The 19,656-nt window shown below is 40.7% G+C and overlaps 1 protein-coding gene across 3 annotated transcripts in view; it reads left to right on the plus strand.

The window, feature by feature from the left end:
- The window catches only part of ptprua (protein tyrosine phosphatase receptor type Ua), a 207,531-nt gene extending 189,682 nt beyond the window's left edge, over window positions 1-17,849 (plus strand). For all 3 annotated transcript variants that reach the window (XM_044335633.1, XM_044335634.1, XM_044335635.1), the window contains 6 exons: window positions 613-762; window positions 5,096-5,410; window positions 7,892-8,017; window positions 13,770-13,927; window positions 14,688-14,823; window positions 16,792-17,849. In XM_044335633.1, the coding sequence (XP_044191568.1) occupies window positions 613-762; window positions 5,096-5,410; window positions 7,892-8,017; window positions 13,770-13,927; window positions 14,688-14,823; window positions 16,792-16,854 (948 nt within the window). In that variant the 3' untranslated portion in view covers window positions 16,855-17,849. The remainder of the gene's footprint in view (window positions 1-612; window positions 763-5,095; window positions 5,411-7,891; window positions 8,018-13,769; window positions 13,928-14,687; window positions 14,824-16,791) is intronic.
- The last annotated feature ends 1,807 nt before the right edge of the window (window positions 17,850-19,656 follow it).

A 19,656-nucleotide genomic window follows, 5' to 3' on the forward strand; every position in this document is an offset into this window, starting at 1 on the left:
AGACATTAATTACTAGAGCAAATAAAACTATTGACAATATTTTCGTAAAAGCTCTCTTCTTAACACGTCAGAAAGAGACGGTACAGTAAACAGCAAAACAATGGTGTTTATCTCCCTTTTTTATTTCACCTTTTCACCTTTCAGCTAGAGCTCGTCTACCAGTTGAATGCACATATCTGCAATTACAGAACACATTTAAAATGATAAATAAGTTGGAAGAGAGACAGTTTTATGCCTGTAATTTCGAATGTATCTTCGCCTCTTTGATCTTGGTTGGATGTCAAAACAAATTTCCTAGTTTCCTAGTTAATTGCACAGCTCATGATGTTATTTGAATATTGTGTGTGGGCAGTGTTTGGCTTCTCTGATGTGTGTTTTCTGTACTTTTTTTTATAGGCAATTTAATTCTTGGAAACAATGCCTCAGAGTGAGCATGGCAATATGAAGAATGTTAGACAGTTATGACTATTAGTCAACATTCAACAGCAGTAATTAAATTCACTATTGTTCTTCACAAGTGGGCAATTAACAGTTAGGAGGCTCATAAGTGCAGTGAGGGTTTTGTGTTACTTTGTAAATTTGTGGACGTTCCCCTCGCTGTGTGTCTCCTAGGAGCAGTATGTGTTCATCCATGATGCCATCCTGGAGGCTTGTCTGTGCGGAGAGACTGCCATCCCTGTCAATGAGTTTGCTCTCACCTATAAGGAGATGCTGAAGGTAGACTCTCAGAGCAACACCTCACAGCTCAGAGAGGAGTTTCAGGTAACACACTTACACCCTCTGTTATAAGTTTGATCTTTCATTGACCACATTCACTCCTCAAACCATAACACCCATTTGAAAGCTGATATCCATAAGATTCCATATGTTGTTGCCCTCTACAGCAGTGAGAGGTATCTGAAACGATGCTGGTGAACTGCAACAAACATGGCAGAACATCTACAACTGCACTTGTGGTACAGATGTTGGTGATAAGAGTTGATATGGATAGCTAATACAAATCAACATTCAGGAACACTACACTCATAATCATAAGGCTCAATTTTTATTCTATGTAGCTACATATTGCTCACCAATTTAACCAACAGGAGACAAAATTATGGATCAAGAGTAAGTAATTAGGTACTAGTATAATTTTGTTTATATTGGCCCGAATACAAGATGACCCTGATTTTAAGACGAGCCCCTCCTTTACACCTGTTTTTGGAAAAAGCCTTTTTGAAGATACATCGCACTCTCACTCTGCTCCGGTTGGGAACATTTCCCTAAGATACTATTAATACAAGGAGAAGGCTTCATCCTTGAAGGCTTTCTTGTAAACATGGAATAATACATATTCACACACTCTCCTCTCAAGCCCGTGGAAGATGTCAGGAGAAACTCTGGACTCATTTTCACTCGTCAGGAATTATTTCCTCCATGGCAGAAAACATGTTACACATGTTATGTTCAGAAACTCCTGCAGGTTAAACAAACGGCTCTCAGTTCTGACTGACTCTGACTGACTATAAATGGACCTAAAGACACTCACTAGCCAGCAACAATAAGGCTAAAAACAATCCATGATGCAACACTCTCTGTAGTGTTACACTGGAACTCTCTCTATTCAAAAAGAATATCTGATGTCGTGAACACATACTCGAATATAAGATGACCCACACTTTTCCATATGTAATTTCCAGAATTAAATATGGTCTTCTATTAGGGCCAATATGGTAGTTATCATTTTACTGGCCACTGTTGTTGGCTGTAATCTACTGACATGATTTAACACATTTTTTTTTGTGGTAAGGGAAGGACTTACTCATGTATTAGCCTACACAGTGTATCTATAATGATACAAGTGGCCATATTATGGTAATGTTTGTTTTGTAGTTTTTTGGGCCAAGTATGTATTAATTTGCATTGTCTCACTTCATTACCAGCTCCTCTGTGCTGTCAGTGCCAAGTTCATGTCAGGGGAAGGGTAACTCATCCTAAGTAGCACCATTTTTAGCCTCCATCTATAGTGATCTGTATTTTTGTATTTTACAGTTAGAAGGAAGAAAGTAAGGCTTTTGTTTGTGTATTTTTGTACATTATACAGTATCGCTTCTCATTGATGGCAATTTATAGCAAGCAAATTTTACCTCTGAATAACCCGCCTTCTTGTCACATTTCAACCCACTCTTGTGTCCCTGCCAACTTTGATACCAAACACAGTGCTTGCTCATGGAAATGTTGGAATAAAACGGAATAAAATTGATTTCACTTGATTTGACACACTCACGTATGATTATTTGGTATTGAGTCAGGCCCAGCTGCCCAAGCTGACGAGCACCAGCATTATCCAAACACAATATTTACAAGCACACATGGCTAATGAGTTTATTACAAGATAAGCCTAATTTATGTAAACAGCAAGCTGCAGATTGTATTAGTTTGTATATTACATGTTCAAACGAAGCTGCGTCTTGTTTGAATCCATTTTATTCCAATGTTGTTTCCACTAAGCAAAGGCTAAGCAAAGTTCAATCATCTTGTTAAAATCCTTAAAATGGCATTTACTCCGTCTCCCTCATAAAAAATTCCAGAATCCATACATATATATATATATATATATATAAATATGCAAATATTTTTCATTTTAGAGGATACACTGCTGGACACAAAGATGTCTCCTACTTCACTGTAAAGTCCATTTTGTGCACTGGAGGCTTCAAGTTTCCACATTGTCTTGTCTAAGTTGAATATTGGAACAGGATCGGTTTCCAAACTAGTTGTGATGTCACATCATGCTTGTAGGCCCGCCCCTTAAAATCAGATTTTCAATGAGCACAGAGAAACTTTCCACTTTCAGCAGATGATTGTGAAAACAGTCTTCTGCTCATACATCATTCTGTACAGTGAAGCTCAAACATCCAAGTGTAGGAACAAGAAGAAAAACATATTTTTGAGTGGAAGGGGACTTTAAATATTTCTTTGTCATCTTAAATATTGTGCATAGATAAGCAATAATCAAAGTTAAAGATCTTTAGGTATTAGTAAGAGTTTAACACTGGAAAACTCTCATCCACTTCATCAGGACTGTGTGGTTGTGGTTTGATCAGCTTTCGTTGACAGTGGCCAAATAATCCTGCCAACTTCAAAGTACTGAAAAAGTGAAAAATAATTGATCGTGAAATAGCCACAATTAAATAAAATATCATACTCATAGAGAAAGGCCATTCCAAGGCCATTTTCAAGGCCATTTCATCTTCAAATTACATTTAATGCAAGAAAATGTGATAATTGCCATGAAGTAAGAATTTTAAAATCACAAGAAAACCTTCATTCCTATTCAGAACCAATATTCACCTTATTTTTGTGTGATTTTGTGTTATCTGTGTGTCTTGTGTGGCTTCTTTCATGCATAAAATAAATGCTTCTTCATCATCTATATGATGTCCAGTGAAAAAGATTGCGCTGAAGCTTGTCATTTATTTTAATCAGCAATTGCACGATTGCTGCAATTGCAAAAACAAAAAAACTCACATTTTGATCATTTATTTCGATGCTTAAAACCACAGAAAGTGGCAGAGGTATCACCTACTGTACAGTGGACAGCTCTGGTTAGAGCTGACTTTATTAACGTTGTCAGATAGAGAACCGCTTCCCAGCATAGCAGTGCAGAGAAAGCAAATCCAATCGCACTTAATGTGCCAGTTTAAACATCTAGCAACACCCCACTATGCCAATGACATTACATTTAAAGAGAAAAAAAAAACGTACAGAATTCAGCTTTAGCACCGCACACTTTACAATTACACTCGATCCAGCTTTTATTAGGGTGTAAATCTTGAAAATCACTGGGTTAGACTCTCCAAAGTCAGACAAAAAAATAATATCCAAGACTGCACTCAAGTTCTATAATTTTATTCTGCACAAGCCTTGACACTACTTGACTTGATTTAAATAAATGTCTCTTTTACTGCTGCACACTGATTGCTCTGACACAGCTATGATTCAGTGTGTATCCTCTTCATGAGAACTGTCACATTTGCCCCTCTAAACACACTGTGTCTTACGCTGTAGGTCTTTGATGAGAAAAGTTCTCTAGTCATTTGAAACGAACGCTGGTTAGCATGAGAGTGAAACTGCTTTTCTAATCAGTATATATTAATCATTAAAAGCACTTGCTTAAGCAGAAAAGTTAGATTGCAACTAAGGTCACGTATTTGTCTTTTAATAAACGCTATTACCTTGTCCAGTTAATGCCAGTTATAATGCTGTTATTGATTAGTGACCTTTGGCCAGAATAATAAGAAATTCTCTCCTCTACACGCAGCACAATTACCTTCTTTCAGTGCTGCTCATATGAGTCGGCCAATAAGACGGGCCGCTCATAATTGCAAAATATTCCAGACACAATATTCCAGTTACGGGCTGGAATGTTCTATTCATCTTGTCAAAACCAGATGGGGAGTCGTTCACAATATGAAGCGAGTTAGATAATCAGTTCATTTCAATTTCCATCGCTTCTTAATATGCTTATTATAATATAATATCCATATAATACCAGTAGGAATCTCAGGTCTTCAGATCAGGGTTCCTAAACTTTGGAACTGTCTCCCATTAGATTGAAGATCTGTGGACGTTTTTAAAAAAGCAGCTCAAGATCCATTTGATTAGACGTTTGCTTTATTGTAGCACTCTGTGACGTTTGCTCTTGAAAGGTGCTATATAAATAAACTTATTATTATTATTCATAATGTATGAGACTGAGCTAAATGTGTTTTTTTTTAAATCCATTAAGCCTTGTGGGGGTTTTGACTGATAATTAATGTGTTTTTAAGTTTCCTGGAGATGATTGGAGATAGTTGTGCTTGTCATGTATGACAGGCTGTTTGAGTAGAGAATATTTTCATTGCTTCTGTCCATCTATCTTTGATCCAATTTCTGTTCCGCTGCGTCTGTCTCCTCTTATCACAATCATTATTCTCAGTCTTTCATTTTATCTCTGCATCTAAAGTGTGAACACATTTGCACACACATGCCAACCTCTCTAATTATCTCCTCTGCACACTCGCTTCCCTCCCTCCTCCTCCTCCTCCTCCTCCTCCTCCTCTTCCATCAGACTCTGAACTCGGTGACGCCTCACCTGGATGTGGAGGAGTGCAGCATATCTCTGATGCCCAGGAACCGCGAGAAGAACCGTAGCATGGACGTCCTGCCGCCGGACCGCTCCCTGGCCTTCCTGGTCACCACCGAGGGAGAGAGCAGCAACTACATCAACGCAGCGCTCGCCGACAGTTTCCTCCGGCCCGCCGCCTTCGTGGTGACACCGCACCCGCTGCCCGGCACCACCACCGACTTCTGGAGGCTGGTGTACGACTACGGATGCACCTCGGTGGTGATGCTCAACCAGCTCAACCAGTCCAACTCTGCCTGGGTAAGAGGAGAGAGAGAGAGAGAGGGCTAATAAAGCAGCGGGAGATTAAATTGTCTACACATATCTTAGAAGTAGAAGTAATTTTATTATTAATCTCATTAGGTTGAGCTCCAACTCCTAACTTCTCAGCTTGTCATTTGTAATTTAGCCGTGGGAAACATTAAAACCCTCCGTGTGACAGCATCTGCATCACAGCAGGATTTTGATTAGTGCCACGGAGGGCATTCACATACACTCCAATACAGATATTACCACAGTATAATATAAGCAGGGTTTCTTTCTATTTTTTAGCACCTAAAATTCTCAAGTGTCAATTTGCCAATGTTATCTTTCTGTACTTTGTTTTCAACAACTTAAACGGGGAGAAATCATGTATTTGATTATAATTTTATTTAAAATATCTATACATATCATTGGCAATTTAGACTTTTTAGAGATTTTCTGTGATTGTATGTGATCTGTGATTAGTTTTTGGTTCAGGTTACTCAGGTTGAAGTCGACCGCTGAGGTGATTTCTGCCACTGGAGCAGCTTTTCCTTTGAGAAATGTACAGTGTTTGTTACCTAAAGAAGATGTTAGGGGTGCAGAGTGTCAGGGCCAATTTCCTTCCACTTCCAAACACTGTAAATCAAGCAGTAAGCTGAACGCCAGAGCAAAGGTACAGAAACAAAAAAGCAATGTAAACCAAAAAGCTGCCAACCTCCCTCACAGGTCCTGTCTACTTAGCCAGCAGACCTTACTGCAAAAAGCAATTCCTGCTCACTGACAAATCAAAATGCTGTCCTGTAAGTTCGGGGTCTTCTCAAAGACGAGGAGCTCTCTCATTGCTGATAATTCTGTTGATTATTTTTTGATTAACCAATTAAGATAAAGATTTTCATCACATCAAACCGCATTGATGCTATTCATGGACTAAATTTCTCAGCAATAGCCAATCAGCATGTTTGTATTCTGTAATTGGCTCTATGTAGTAGTTCTAGAGTCCACCTCTCTTACATGGATTATAATTTCACATGACACACATGCAAGGGATTGACAGAGAAAGATACATGCATGTAAGCTGGTAGCACGCATTCATCATTGATCCTGAGTTCCTTAGTTTTCTTTTTAAAACAAATCAATGCAGTGAATCCTCTCTGCACACTGTTTGTTTGGCTGTGTAGTTGCTTTCCTTTTATAGCATTAGCATCAATTAATCAACAGCTTGCTTAAGCACTAGTTTATAACCACAGTAACACATCAAACTGCTTATAAAAAGTGGGAAATATCAGCTGATGTTCACTGTTGCATCATTCAGAATCGCTTAAGACTATTTTTCATATTTCCATTCGTAATGATGTAACATGTAGACAGTGGTAGTGACAACATGTCAACCCCCCCCTCCTTTCTTTAGAGAAGACTTGGGTCATCACATGTCTGCCTGGTGTTCTGCCACAAAGCTTCAATCCTGCATTCAAGCCGTCGATTTAATTTGCACAGGCCGTCACGGTATTAACACATTCTTATCGCCGCCCCCCCCTCATGTTTGCTCATGCGTGGGTTTGTTCTTCCGTCTCCCTATCGCCGCTCTGTCACCATGTCATGTCGGATTCCTGCTCAACATTTCCACCATGCCTGTCAGCTGCAACCTGTCCTTCTTCCTCTGTCACTCTTTTCTCACTTCTTCCTCTTCTTCCTTGTCTCTTAGCTGCCAGTGGATTAACAGTTCACCCCCACCACCCCCCCCCCCAAAAACACACACACACACACTCAGTTTGCCTGCCTGAGTTGGGGCTGCCTGTCTCCTGTCTGGATGTATAAAATATTTATCTCCCCTTCTGCCCAATGTCACCTGTTAATACCCTTCTGTCATTGTGAAATGCCATTATCACTTCCTACTCCAGGGGTCCCCTCAACCCCAAAGTCACATCAGCACACGTCAGCGTGTCAACACCGCTCCCTTGTGTTTTTTTTTTTTTTTTTCTCCCTCCTATCGGCCGGGGGGGGGACACGTTTTGAAGCGGCGGTGATGGGAGACCTTGGCTTTGCGCACGTCAGCCTCTCAGCTAACTTCCTGTTTATCTCTCCCAGGCACAGCCAAGGTCTCCTACTCCATTAATTTATAATGTGCTAATGGTAATGATTTAGACTCATGAATAATTCAGGCTAGGTGACCGCAGCTTATGTGAGGGATTGTTCCCGGCGACGAGTGGGTTGTGTTTTTTGCTCATTTAATTTACGGTTGCTATTTGTAGATAATCATTGTCATTTAGGCTAATTGTCTCTGCTGTCAATACTCAGGTGTCTTGTTACTGGGCTTCACCATCGCTGGCTGCTGACATAATGATTTGTCCTGCCTCAAGCAAGTGTTGGCTAATGACCTGTTACTCTCCTCTCTCCTCCTGTCCTCTCCTCTCCTCTCCTCTACTGTCCTCCCCTCCCCTCCCCTCCCCTCCCCTCCCCTCCCCTCACCTCCTCTTCTCTCTCCTCCCCTCACCTCAGCCTTGTCTGCAGTATTGGCCTGAACCGGGTCTGCAGCAGTTTGGACCAATGACGGTGGAGCTTCTGTCCAGAACAGCCGACGATGACGTTATCATCCGCCTCTTCCGGGTCCAGAACATCACCCGGGTAGGTGGAACCAACAAAAAGATAAAAAAGTGGAGTCCCATGGTGCCTATTTATGAAGATGATTAGTTTATTGAAATTCCTGATAAAACAGGTGCTATATTTTCTATGAAGAATAGTGTCAGAATTCCTGCAAAGAATCTTCAATCCTCAACAAATTTAGATATGAGGTGTGGACACAATCATAGGTAAACCTGTGAAATCTACTGCAATGCAAACCATGTGATAAACATGAATTTTGTAAAGCTTCATGAGCTTTTCACTGGTCTTTCTGAAAACTAATTGTTTACTATCCTCAGATTAATTCAACTGCTAACAGTTTGAACCCTATAACCATAGCTGGGATTAGAAAAATGGACAAGTCTGTTCTCATGGCGCCGGCAAGCTGGTGATGTTCATCTCATGACGGCCTTTGCCTTATGGGAAATGGTGTTCATTTTAACCATTGATTAGTAAAATATTGAGTTGTCTTTCAAAAAATATACTCAAATTTGATTTTGAACGAGGTTCTTACTTCTTGAACAGAACTAAGAAGTTCTGGAGTCACTTTGGCTCTCTTTAATTTACCAAGCCGTACTTATGGAGTGGCTTTACTCTCAATATCGACTGCTGTTCCTTGCAAGCTAAATGTCAAATAAAAATGTCATAGCCAGCAGCCAGATACAAGTGACCCGGTCCTCAAAAAGAAAAAAAAGATCTTCCTCAACCTTACAGAAAATGGCTAACAAGAATAATAGAGTGGCAGGCCTGCAAACGTTGCTCATTAATAGCTGGAGTGAGATTTTAATGAGAGACACATCTCATTTCATGATCAATTAAGTGGCTTGTCAGGGTCCAATCAACGGTCTCACCAATTAAATCTAAGTGAAAAATACCATCTATGCTGGTTTTTTTCCTGAAGATTAATGTGTGTGTGGGTTTTTTTTTAGAAAATGTATTAATTTTTTGTGACATAGTAGCAATTTTTTTATGAACTCACAGTTTAGTGACTCCAACCGCACCAACCAGACCCTATATAAGGTTTTGGTTTTACCATTTATTTTTGTCCATCTGTTTGTCTTCTGCTCAAAATTCTAGCAGCCCGTCGCTGTCAACAAGAAACTGAGTCATTCCCACATTTTTAGAGCCAGGAAGGTTACATCCCACCTGCGCGGGGACAGAAATGTAATTGACAGAGCTGCCAGTCGATATCCTCTCTCTGTAATGTTTATGGATGAATATTGATGGAGACTTTTTTTAACAAGCTAGACATTCAGACATTTTGGCTTTCTAGCTCTTATATTGGGGTGACATTTGTTTGGACAGCGTGTGAGCATGTGACGTAAGTGAAGCTGGTGTCTCGCACCAAAAAGGTGAGAGTTGGCAACCCTGATAATGGAATGGTAGTTCTGTTTAAATACCAAGTCACTGTCTTTGTAGCATTGCATTAGAATTTACAAGTGTTCCTGTCATTTTGTCCACCATACCTCACTAGTAGATATCTATAACACTACAGTTTAACAGTAAAATACATTAGGAGTGTCTTACCTTGACTGAACTCAACAAGGCTCTTGATGACAGCAGTGCGTGGTAAAAAATGCACAGTATGTCAAGATTTGTTAGCTTTCTTTCTTGACTTTAATTTTAATGAAAAGACATAACTGCAATCATTTTGCTTTCTTCCTAGTAAAGAAACAAACATTAACATCTAAGTGTAAAATCTGAATCGCTTAGTCGCCTTGATGTGTCACTTTGAGAGTTCATGGCAAAACCGCTGTCTAAATGTTTAATTTACTCATCAAATGACATGTTTTTGTTTTAATATCAGATTCAATATCAGCAAAAACACTCAAGTCCTGCTTGAGGAAAGACTCTTCCAGCTCTGTATTGCTGAGGGAGGCATTTCCTGGCACTGAATCAATTCATTTATTTTTAAGAGGGTTAATGAAGCCCAATACTTATATAATGATTCTGAGTGGTGACCTAGGTCCCAGCTGGTATTTGTTGTTCCCAGCAGTGAGAGAGATTTGCAGCATAATAGTCCTGCTTTTAACAAAGCAACAGCATGAAAATGTTATTAGCCATATATAGTCTCAAGACCTTTTTAATAAGCAGAGGTGGTCCCATCTGAACAATTATGTGATCCTGAAACAAGCAAAACTTCTCTTGCAAACTTTTTCTTTCATTTTGACCATATGCATATGTCAGTTTTATGTTACAGAATGTGTTTGTGGGTTGTGTGTCTGTGTATAAATCCAAGTCTGAGTAATTTAGCGTAGCTCCAGCCCTCAATCTACACTGTCGCAACACTTCCAGCTCCTGTCTTCTGACCTCAGTCGCCTCAGTAGGTCCTCAGCAGTCTCCCGTAGACGCGTCCGGTAGCTAGATGAGCAGATGTGTCCTTGTCGTGAAGCCCCCTTCAGTTGACAAACCCTCCAAGCTCTCGCCACCCCCCTCACCTCCCTCCCACGCTGGCCTAACCCTCCTCTGTCAGTGTCCTCATAACCCCTCCGCTCCTACCCAGCCCCTCAGATATCTTGACATCAATGTCAGAAACTATTTCCACATGGCCTCTCTGCAGGATCTCGAGGAGACAGATATCACGAAGCAGGACACCGATAGCCTCTTACCCAAGAAGGTACTCCACTGTCCAGTAGATACAGCTCCAAGTAGCATTTTAGCCTAGCAACACATCACTGTCAAATAAAGTGTGATAACTACTGGTAGACATAACTAGTGTGACAAGTGATGGCACTGTTGAAACAATTGATAGTCTCTACTTCACACCAGTGGTATTGTCAATTGTTGATATTGTAAATTTAAAGGGGACCTATTATGCTTTTCTTTATTTTCTCTCATATATATAATGTTACAATGTCGGATATTTATATTAAACATGGCCAAAGTTTGAAATAATGAGGTAAAGGTATGTAAAAGTAATCCCTGAGAGCAAAAAGCTCATGCTCCAGACTGCTCTGAATACTAGGTTTCCAATGTTTTTTGCTACTTTTACAACAAGCTGACGTCAAGTTGTGATTTCTTTATATGATCATCTGCTCCAGCACACCCACAAGTGCTGCAGTGTGTGTTGGTCAACTGCTATCATTGTTAGTGCTGGAGTTCACTGCTCCACTCTGCTAACATCATGGCATTTTTCCATTGTTTGGGGGTAGTCGTGCCAAGCCATGAATGGAGTCGCGCTGGCACGCTGTGAATGTTTTTTCATTACGCAGCAGGGCAAAATAAAATAAGTAGTTTACCTGTTGGAGATGTGGTCGTCTGCAGCTCTTCATCAAACATCATCATCAATGTGGCTGTTTCTGCTTGTACTGTTCCTCCCTGCATTATTTCTAACTAATCCACTGAACAAAGAGCTCCAAATATCTCTAAATCTTGTTCAGTCGACTGGTTTTATTGGAAGAGTAGCGCCGCTAATGAAGCTCTGCTGAGAACACATTTAATTTCCTGGAAATTCTTCATAATAAAAGTCTCCCATGGGTTTTCATCAGCAACTTAACACTGTTCTTATACAGCTGGCTCTCGGCAGACTTCCAGAAAGCCGGCCAATCAGAACAGAGTGGGCTCATGGGGAGGAGGGCCTTAAAGAGAAGGGAGATAAAGGCCAGTATAAGATAAATAAGGAGTTTTTTGACCTGTGAATCATGCAAACCTATTATAGTAGAATCCCAGAATAAAAATATAGAGCTGGGAATGAGCTTAATAGGTCCCTTTTAAGGTATCCTGTGGAGATTTTGACCATTAGTAGCACTATGGAGCAATGTTTTTATGAATGTGCAAACACACAAGGACATACATGAACTGTACACACGATACATGTGACACAGCACACATTCCTGCTCGTTCCCATTATTTCACTGATCACAGCATGACACAAAATGCGGCAGCTAAGGCAGGAAAGAAGACAACTCTCTGTGATGATGTGACTGGATGTAAACAATGCAAGTTTCAACACATTTGCTTTTCAAATGTTTTATGAGGAAGGAAATGCATTCAACATATTTATTATGCCTGAAGGATACTAGGGTTGCAACCATCGATTATTCTCATCTCATTTATCTGCAGACTGTTTTCTTGATTGTAAAATGTCAGAAAATAGTGAAAAAGGCTCAATATCATTTCTCACAGCCCATCATGACTTTTTCAGATTGCTTGTTTTGTCCAACAACAGTCCAAAATCCAAAGATATTAAATTTACTGTCAGATTTGACAAAGAAAAGCATCAAAAACAGACCTGAAAACAAAGAATGTTTGGCATTTTTTCTTGAAAGATTACCAAAACGATACTTTACAGATTAATTTTCTGTGGATCGACTTATCGATTAACCAGCTAATTGTTTCAGCTCTAAAGGATACATACATTAGATTTGGCAAGAAACACTGAGTGTAAACAGAACTGTTCATAAATAAAGGAATTCCACAGTGTACATTTAAGGTGCCATTTTCCACAATCCATCCAGTATCCCCTGACTGTCTTCTGCCTTCTTGGAAGTTGTGAATAAGTAAACTCAGAAACCCTTAGTTCTGCATGTGCTGGGAGAACAAACTCCTTTCCAATCCCCAAACTGTAGAAAAACACACTGTAGAGAAACAGGTGTGTGAGTTCTCTGACATTATCGATAGTTTTGTTGGAAATGTGGAAGCACAAGGATTTGGGATAACCTCGCTGGTATTTTAGAGAAAAAATTTCATTTTAGACCAAGAGAAGAAAGCCTGACCAGTGCTAAGGTGGGACAAATATGCAGCAACCACCACAGCTGATTAATAGACTGAGACACATGGAAAAACAGAAAACACACTCAAAAATATATTTAGCATCTTTAAAGCTGGTCTTATTGATGTTTTTATATTAACAATGGATCAAATGACTATGTGTGATGTGAAAGGTGTTGACCATAGTGACAAATCTGCCAAGAATTATCACCCAACTCTATGGTTCCCTTCAACTCTACAGAGCAAAGTTAGCTAGTAGTTGGTGAACATAGTGGAGCATTTAGCAGCTAAAGAGACAGATATTCCTATAGGAACTGGTGGAGACAAAAACAGCTGATAGGAGAGTGAATATTGGGCTTAAAGTCATCAGATGACCAGTAACACGACTCTAAATGAATGAGTAATGTTGCTCTGTGTTTGCTGGATGTGTTAATAGGTAACTGTTTGCTAACATGTTAGCCTTAACACTTTATAAGGTGATAATATGGTCAATGTTGTGTTTACAGTTTGTTCTGCTGCCGCCAAGTGCCCAAAAACTGAGAGTGAACACATAAAAAGAATGACATGAAGAAGAAGAATGAAGCAAAATGACCAAGATTCTGACTACAAGATGCTAACGTTATGTAGAAAAAACATGTTAGGGATTTTCTTGCTGCAAGAGGCATCTCTGCATTGGCTACTCAGATGTGGTCGTTGCTGCTCGGTAAAAAAGCAGTTTTGAACCTACTAGCTTTAATGGCAAGGTGGTCTTACATTCATTTATAATATCTCATTTTAATGTGGTAAGTTGGGGTTCACTGCTACACACTACAACTTTAACAGTCCATTAGACGTTAAGAACAGAAACTCCACAGTTGAATGTGAGCAGGTTTGAAGTGTTGACAGAATCCCCTCTGGCTGACAAGCAGATAGATGTTTGAATGAGTTTGTGACAAACGGAGCATATGCAGATGGGGACTAATGCAGATATGATGGGTTATATTGAGGGGGAAAAAAAACGCTTCTCAACTTCTCCTCTCTCTTTGTTTACTCTCACTCTCCATAGCTACAGGAAGGTCAGCTCGTGGTGCGGCACTTCCAGTTCCTGCGCTGGTCCCCGTACCGCGACGTGCCCGACTCCAAGAAAGCCTTCCTCAGCCTTTTGGCTCAGGTTCACAACTGGCAGATGGAGTGTGGAGAGGGACGCACCGTCGTGCACTGCCTGTGAGTCCACTTACATACACCTGCACCGTATATATATGTATTTTTTTGATGGGCTGTACTGATATCAACCTTTTAAAACTCAAACTACAGTTGTCTGTTAATGTGAGTTTTTTAATGTGACATTCAAGTCATATTCTGAATTCAACATCTCCTCATGAATTCAAGTCTTGACAGAATAGAAAAGCTTTTGAGACTCTCCACTGAAGGCTGAACTTTATTTAAGTAGACTGTTTTCTAACTCAATGCCAGACCGCATTCATAATATTGACCTCGCTACATTTTACCTAAAACTTGCCATGGTCAAGTTCTAATGGTTTTCACTTATTAAATTTAATAAACTCTGGGTTCTAGAGGAATAGTCAAGCATTAAGTGTTTGTGTTTTTACATTAGCTGCTGGAATAGAGATGCTTGTCTTCCATTTGATTTGTCCCTTGTCTCCATGTCAGGGTCTTTTGATCTCTGGAGGTCAGGCAGTGTGTTAGACATCTCATATCTGATTAAGTCCCCGCTTCTGTATTTTAATGAGAACTTTACTCAGATATTCATCTTGAAAGTCTGCCAGTTGGCCTTTTTCTGACAGCATGCTTGATCTGTGCTCAGTCAAACTGTGACATTTCACTCTGTAGCTCCCCCTGCGAGAGGCTGTCTGAGCTGCTGTACCACATCTTTATTAGGTCACTCATGTCTTTATGCGTCTATTCTGTCCGTTTGTGTCATATGTGTGTGTGTGTGTGTCTTTGTTCGTTCTTTGTGGAGCAGGAACGGCGGTGGTCGAAGCGGTACTTTCTGTGCCTGCACCATGATCCTGGAAATGATTCGCCACCACAGCATGGTGGACGTGTTCTTCGCTGCCAAAACGCTGCGCAACTCTAAGCCAAACATGGTGGAGACAATGGTAAGCAAGCAGGGGTCTTTATCTCTCTTCACTGCAACATATTATATCGTACTATGCTGAAGAAAGTGAATGTCAGGGAAGTAGGGAAACAAGTTGTGCTTATCTCAAGGGTTTACATACTTTATAAAGACAGAGAGACGAGATGATAATTGAGATCAGTCAGAGATTGCCTGGTATTAGATTTCCGAGTCATCACCCGTATCTCTATCTCTGTGGTTTTCAATTCAAATAACTCTGATTGCGCCCAGTAATGGCTGTTCTACCTGGGTGCAGAAACAATCAACCAATCAGAGCTTAGTGAACTTTGCAAGAAGTTAAAATCCAGTCAGAACACCATTTTAAAACATACAGTCTACGGGTGATGTACCTTTCCTTCCTGGCTGCATTTCTTCACTTAACAGGCCAGACTTGGGCAACATTACATTATGTGAAATATACTTAGAAAGCAGAAAATGTATTAATGATGTAAAACCTCAACAGTAGACCTCAGCTTTCGGTGTCAGGCCCTTAGAATCAAAGAGCCGGGGCTTCTCTCTCAAGACATTATTCTACACAGAGATTCAGCAATCATACAGGGAGAGATGCATTGTAGAGGAGACGGAGTTACCGATCTCTCCTCCCACAGTAGCTTTAATAGACCAGGATGCAATGCAGCTATAGGGCGTGATGGCTTTTGAGTTAGGAGATCACAGGCATAAACAGACAGCAGATGAGTCATCACATTCAAGCGTTTTTTGTCTCTGTTGTTTTCTTTTTGTGTGTGTGTGTGTGTGTGTGTGTGTGTGTGTGTGTGTGTGTGTGTAGCATAAGTAGAGTTCGTGCCCCTTTCTTGTCTTGGTTGTTGCAAGGCAGGCTGGGAAATGTAGGCAATTACTAAAGGTTGTGATATGCTTGCTTTTTAACAATGCGTGTGTGGACAAGCAGCTGCTACACTAGCAGCTGAGTTTACATAATTACCTGTGTGCTTTGTGTGTTGTACGGAATTAAAAGTTAAAGCACTGGGGGAATAATTCTTTGCTCACACCAAAATATATCTTTTGAGAACTTTTAATTAATATCATTAAACATGATGATACTCAGTGAGGTAATTCATGGTATTCAATGTTTTTTGTTATAGTCAACAAATCCCATGAAAAATCAACAATATTTTCTCTCACTACTGTCTGACTTCCCTACCTTGTCTGTTGCTCTTACACCAGAGCCCATTGGTTCCTGTGGGATACACTTGTTCGCTCTGTTGAGTTAGATGAACAGATCAATATCACTCTCATATCTGTCTGTTTCTATGAAGCCACAATCAGAGTACAGTCAGTTTAGCTTAGCATAAATACTGGGAAGAGGTTTTACGAGGGGTTATAAACTGGATTATTTCTTAGCCAGGTGCAGTAACTTCCTGCCATGTAATCAGGATACTTTTTTTTATAAAATATTGTCAGATCTAGGGGTATTCTGTTTTTCTTTTGAAGTCTTGTTTTGGCCAAAATGAGAACTGCCAACTGATCACGATTACTCAGTTCCTGCACGATCCAAGAATATAAACTGTGGGGAGGGCAGCAGTATGCCCAGTAGCATCAAAACTGCCAAAAACCATAGAGGAAGAAGAGCAACTAGAACTCTTAAAACCACAGCATGACAGTTTTACACCTCAGTTTTTGTACGGTTTAAACAAACAAGACATGTTCATCTGTGATCTTATTATCTTTAGACAGAGCTAGGCTAGGTGTTTACCTTTGTTTCCAGTCTCTGTGCTAAACTAAGCTAACCAGCAGCTGGCTCCAGCTTCTCATTTAGCATACAGATATGAGAGTGGTATCAATCCTGTCATCAAACTCTTGGCGAGAGTTAGAACTAATTGCAACATTTGATGACTACATAACATCTGGAATGAGTTGAACATTACAAATGTATTAATGCAAATTATTTACTCGTTATGGAAAATTGAAATCTAAACCTGTGTTCTGTGCCTAGGAGCAGTACCGGTTCTGCTATGACCTGGCCCAGGAGTACCTGGACTGCTTGGAAGTCAGATAGCACCTATTCCTCACCTCTTGTTCCTCCTCGAGGAGAAGGTCTGGATCCTGGATCTCTGCTCCCTGCTCCTTTAGTCCATGTATACAGCTCTGGTTGTCTTCTTGCCATGCCTGGATGAAACGTTGTCTGCCATAAAGACCGATTGAGAAAGTTCACTGGACAACATGTAACATACTACTGACACCCTTTTTGCTTTTCCTCGGCGCTCTTATCCAACCTCTTCTGTGCCACTTTACATCTGCCAAACCAGAGGACACTGACAGGAATGGAGTTCATTTTATACGACCACTGTCAAGTCAGCCGGACTACCTGTTGCACACCTCGATGACGGGATTCAAAGAGCTCCGCTGTATCCTGCCTTATTAAGAACAAACACCGAAAGGGAACTACAGTTGATGCCATCCACTGGGTGATATTTTGTGTTTGTTTGTAACACTGTAAATGGTGCAATCTGCTGTTGGTGAACATCCCATGTTGTACTGTACTATATTTGAACTTTAATGTGGGTGAGACTGACGATTGAAGGATAACTGAGGGTGAAGTTTACAAAGGAAAGACGTTGGTCACATCCGATGGACATATCTGTACAGTAGAGTTGTCTTGGACCTAATTTCTCTTTATTTATTCTTCGTGTATATAGGTGTTTTTTTGTTTTTTTGTTTTCCTTCCCTCCCCCGGGTGTTTCTAGATGTTCTCAACGTCATATCAATGTGCCAATCCATTCTCTCTGTGCTGTAAATGGGGACCACTTCAGCATCTGCATGCCCAGTCTTAAGTGTTTCATTGCAGTGTGTGGCCCAAGTCTGCTTCAGGGTGGATTCTGCGATGTGAATCCCCCCGCTAGTCCCAGAGAGCTCCGTAAGAATAATCACGTGTTGCTGTGAGAATACGGCGATCGCCTCGCCGAAAAATCTGTTGCTTTCTAAATTTGTATTTATTCAATGTGTTTTATTTTCTAAATAGTGTATAAAAATGAAAAAGAAATAAAATATGTCGTTGCTTAACAACCATGTGATTTGGAGGGTTTTTTTTTTTTTAAAACCTTGCAGAGTTCCAGCTGGATCTGTGACCCATGCTGCACTCTGCAAAGGTATTTTTAAGCACTTATGAGTTTGTGATGAAAGAGTTGTTGATGCCCCTCCTCCCCACACTCACCACCACTGCCCCTGCCACTTGCAACCACTAGATATTGCTGCTTAAAAATTCCGCAGTTCATTCTCTTGACCTGTGTTTTAATTTACGCTTATCATTTAATTAGCAACTTTAATGGACTTTTTTATCATTACCACCAAACAGAGCCTCTAGTATTCAGCCACCTCTTTAATTGGAGAGTCTTGATGATCCATTGATCGAGGGCCCGACACACTTAATCTGCATGTGGCGCTCTACAAGCGATGTCACATCTAGTTACTGTGCTTTATGAGTGGCTGATAAGCTCCGGTGCTTCTGTGTTTGACCCTCCTGTGCCCTCTGTTTCTTATCAATATACTGTACCGCCTCCGCTGCATGCATATGTGCTTTTTAAATGAGAGACAGGACACTGAGATGATTTCTAACGTATGCAGAACGAGCAGAGTGTGGAGACAGCGGGACAAATGAACTCCAGAAATAGTCGGAACACAGAGATAAAGGTCAAAGGTCATGCTAGGCTGTATTGTATGGCTGTCAGTGTCTCCCGAGTTCAATTACACCCTCGCTTTGTATCACCAAGGCAATAGATCTCCCTTTACTGCATTTAAAAGATGATGAAAAGCCGCATAATGCGTGTTGGATGAGGAACACAACTGCTATTGTGTGCAGCGCACAAAAGGACGAGGTATGACGCTCTCCTCAAAGCGTCTGTTTATGTCAGATTACGCAAACCTAGAAATGTGGGGGGGTTTTTTTTCGTCGTATGTTGTTGGAAAGAATACACAGGTCTTCAGATTTGCCTCTGCCGCTGCCGCCTTTTTCTTTTGAGGCTGATCTGAATGCTTTAGAGTGTGAGTCTCATTGTCTCAGCGGCTGTAATTACTGTTGGAGCCATTGTTTCGCGCTGAAAGGCTGCATTCAAGCGCTGGAGCTGAGACTTTCTAGATGACTGCATGCTATGAAAAAGAGGAAGAGGGCTTCTGGGTATCAGGGGACGCTTATCTTGATGATTTCATTAATCACAGGACATTTTCTGCACACGCACACACATGCAGGAAAATTATATTCAGAAGAGGCATTATCTAATTACTGTATAAAAGTGGTAATAAAGCTTAGTAATCTGAAAAGAGATGGCAGTGTTTCAGTAGCAGTCTACCTGCAGTCACTGCTCGAGCTACATGAATAGTTTATTATTTGCTCTTTTGTTTCATTTTTCATTGTCACACCCTCCTACTAAGAGAGCAATCACAACAGACTCAAGCATGCCTTTTGATTGTTCAAATTCTCACTCATAAGTTATTAATAGCCACATAAAAGAGGAGACACACTGAGCTGTTTGAACAGACAAGCCAGCGATAAACAATGCTGGGCTGCTTTCCACAACAGATCTCCTGGCGGTGGGTTACAGTTTGTCTTTAGCTGCCTGTCGAGTCCGGCAGGCGCTGCAGGACTAGTTTTTCCTTGTCCCTGTTGTGTAAGTCCACAGCTTTTTAACTTGTGTAATCAATCAGTAGCTTGTTTGTAGCGTTCAGAGTGTCAGGGCCAAATGGGCTGATGGGATGCACCAGCATATGGGAGCTGGCCCTGGCACCTTGGCGTCTACAGAAGAAAAGCCGTGCAAACACAAATACAAAAATGCATCTTTTTCTCACCGGGCTCCAGCCGTGCAGC

The sequence above is a fragment of the Thunnus albacares genome, chromosome 19 (assembly GCF_914725855.1).
Source record: "Thunnus albacares chromosome 19, fThuAlb1.1, whole genome shotgun sequence".
Classification (NCBI taxonomy): Eukaryota; Metazoa; Chordata; class Actinopteri; order Scombriformes; family Scombridae; genus Thunnus; species Thunnus albacares.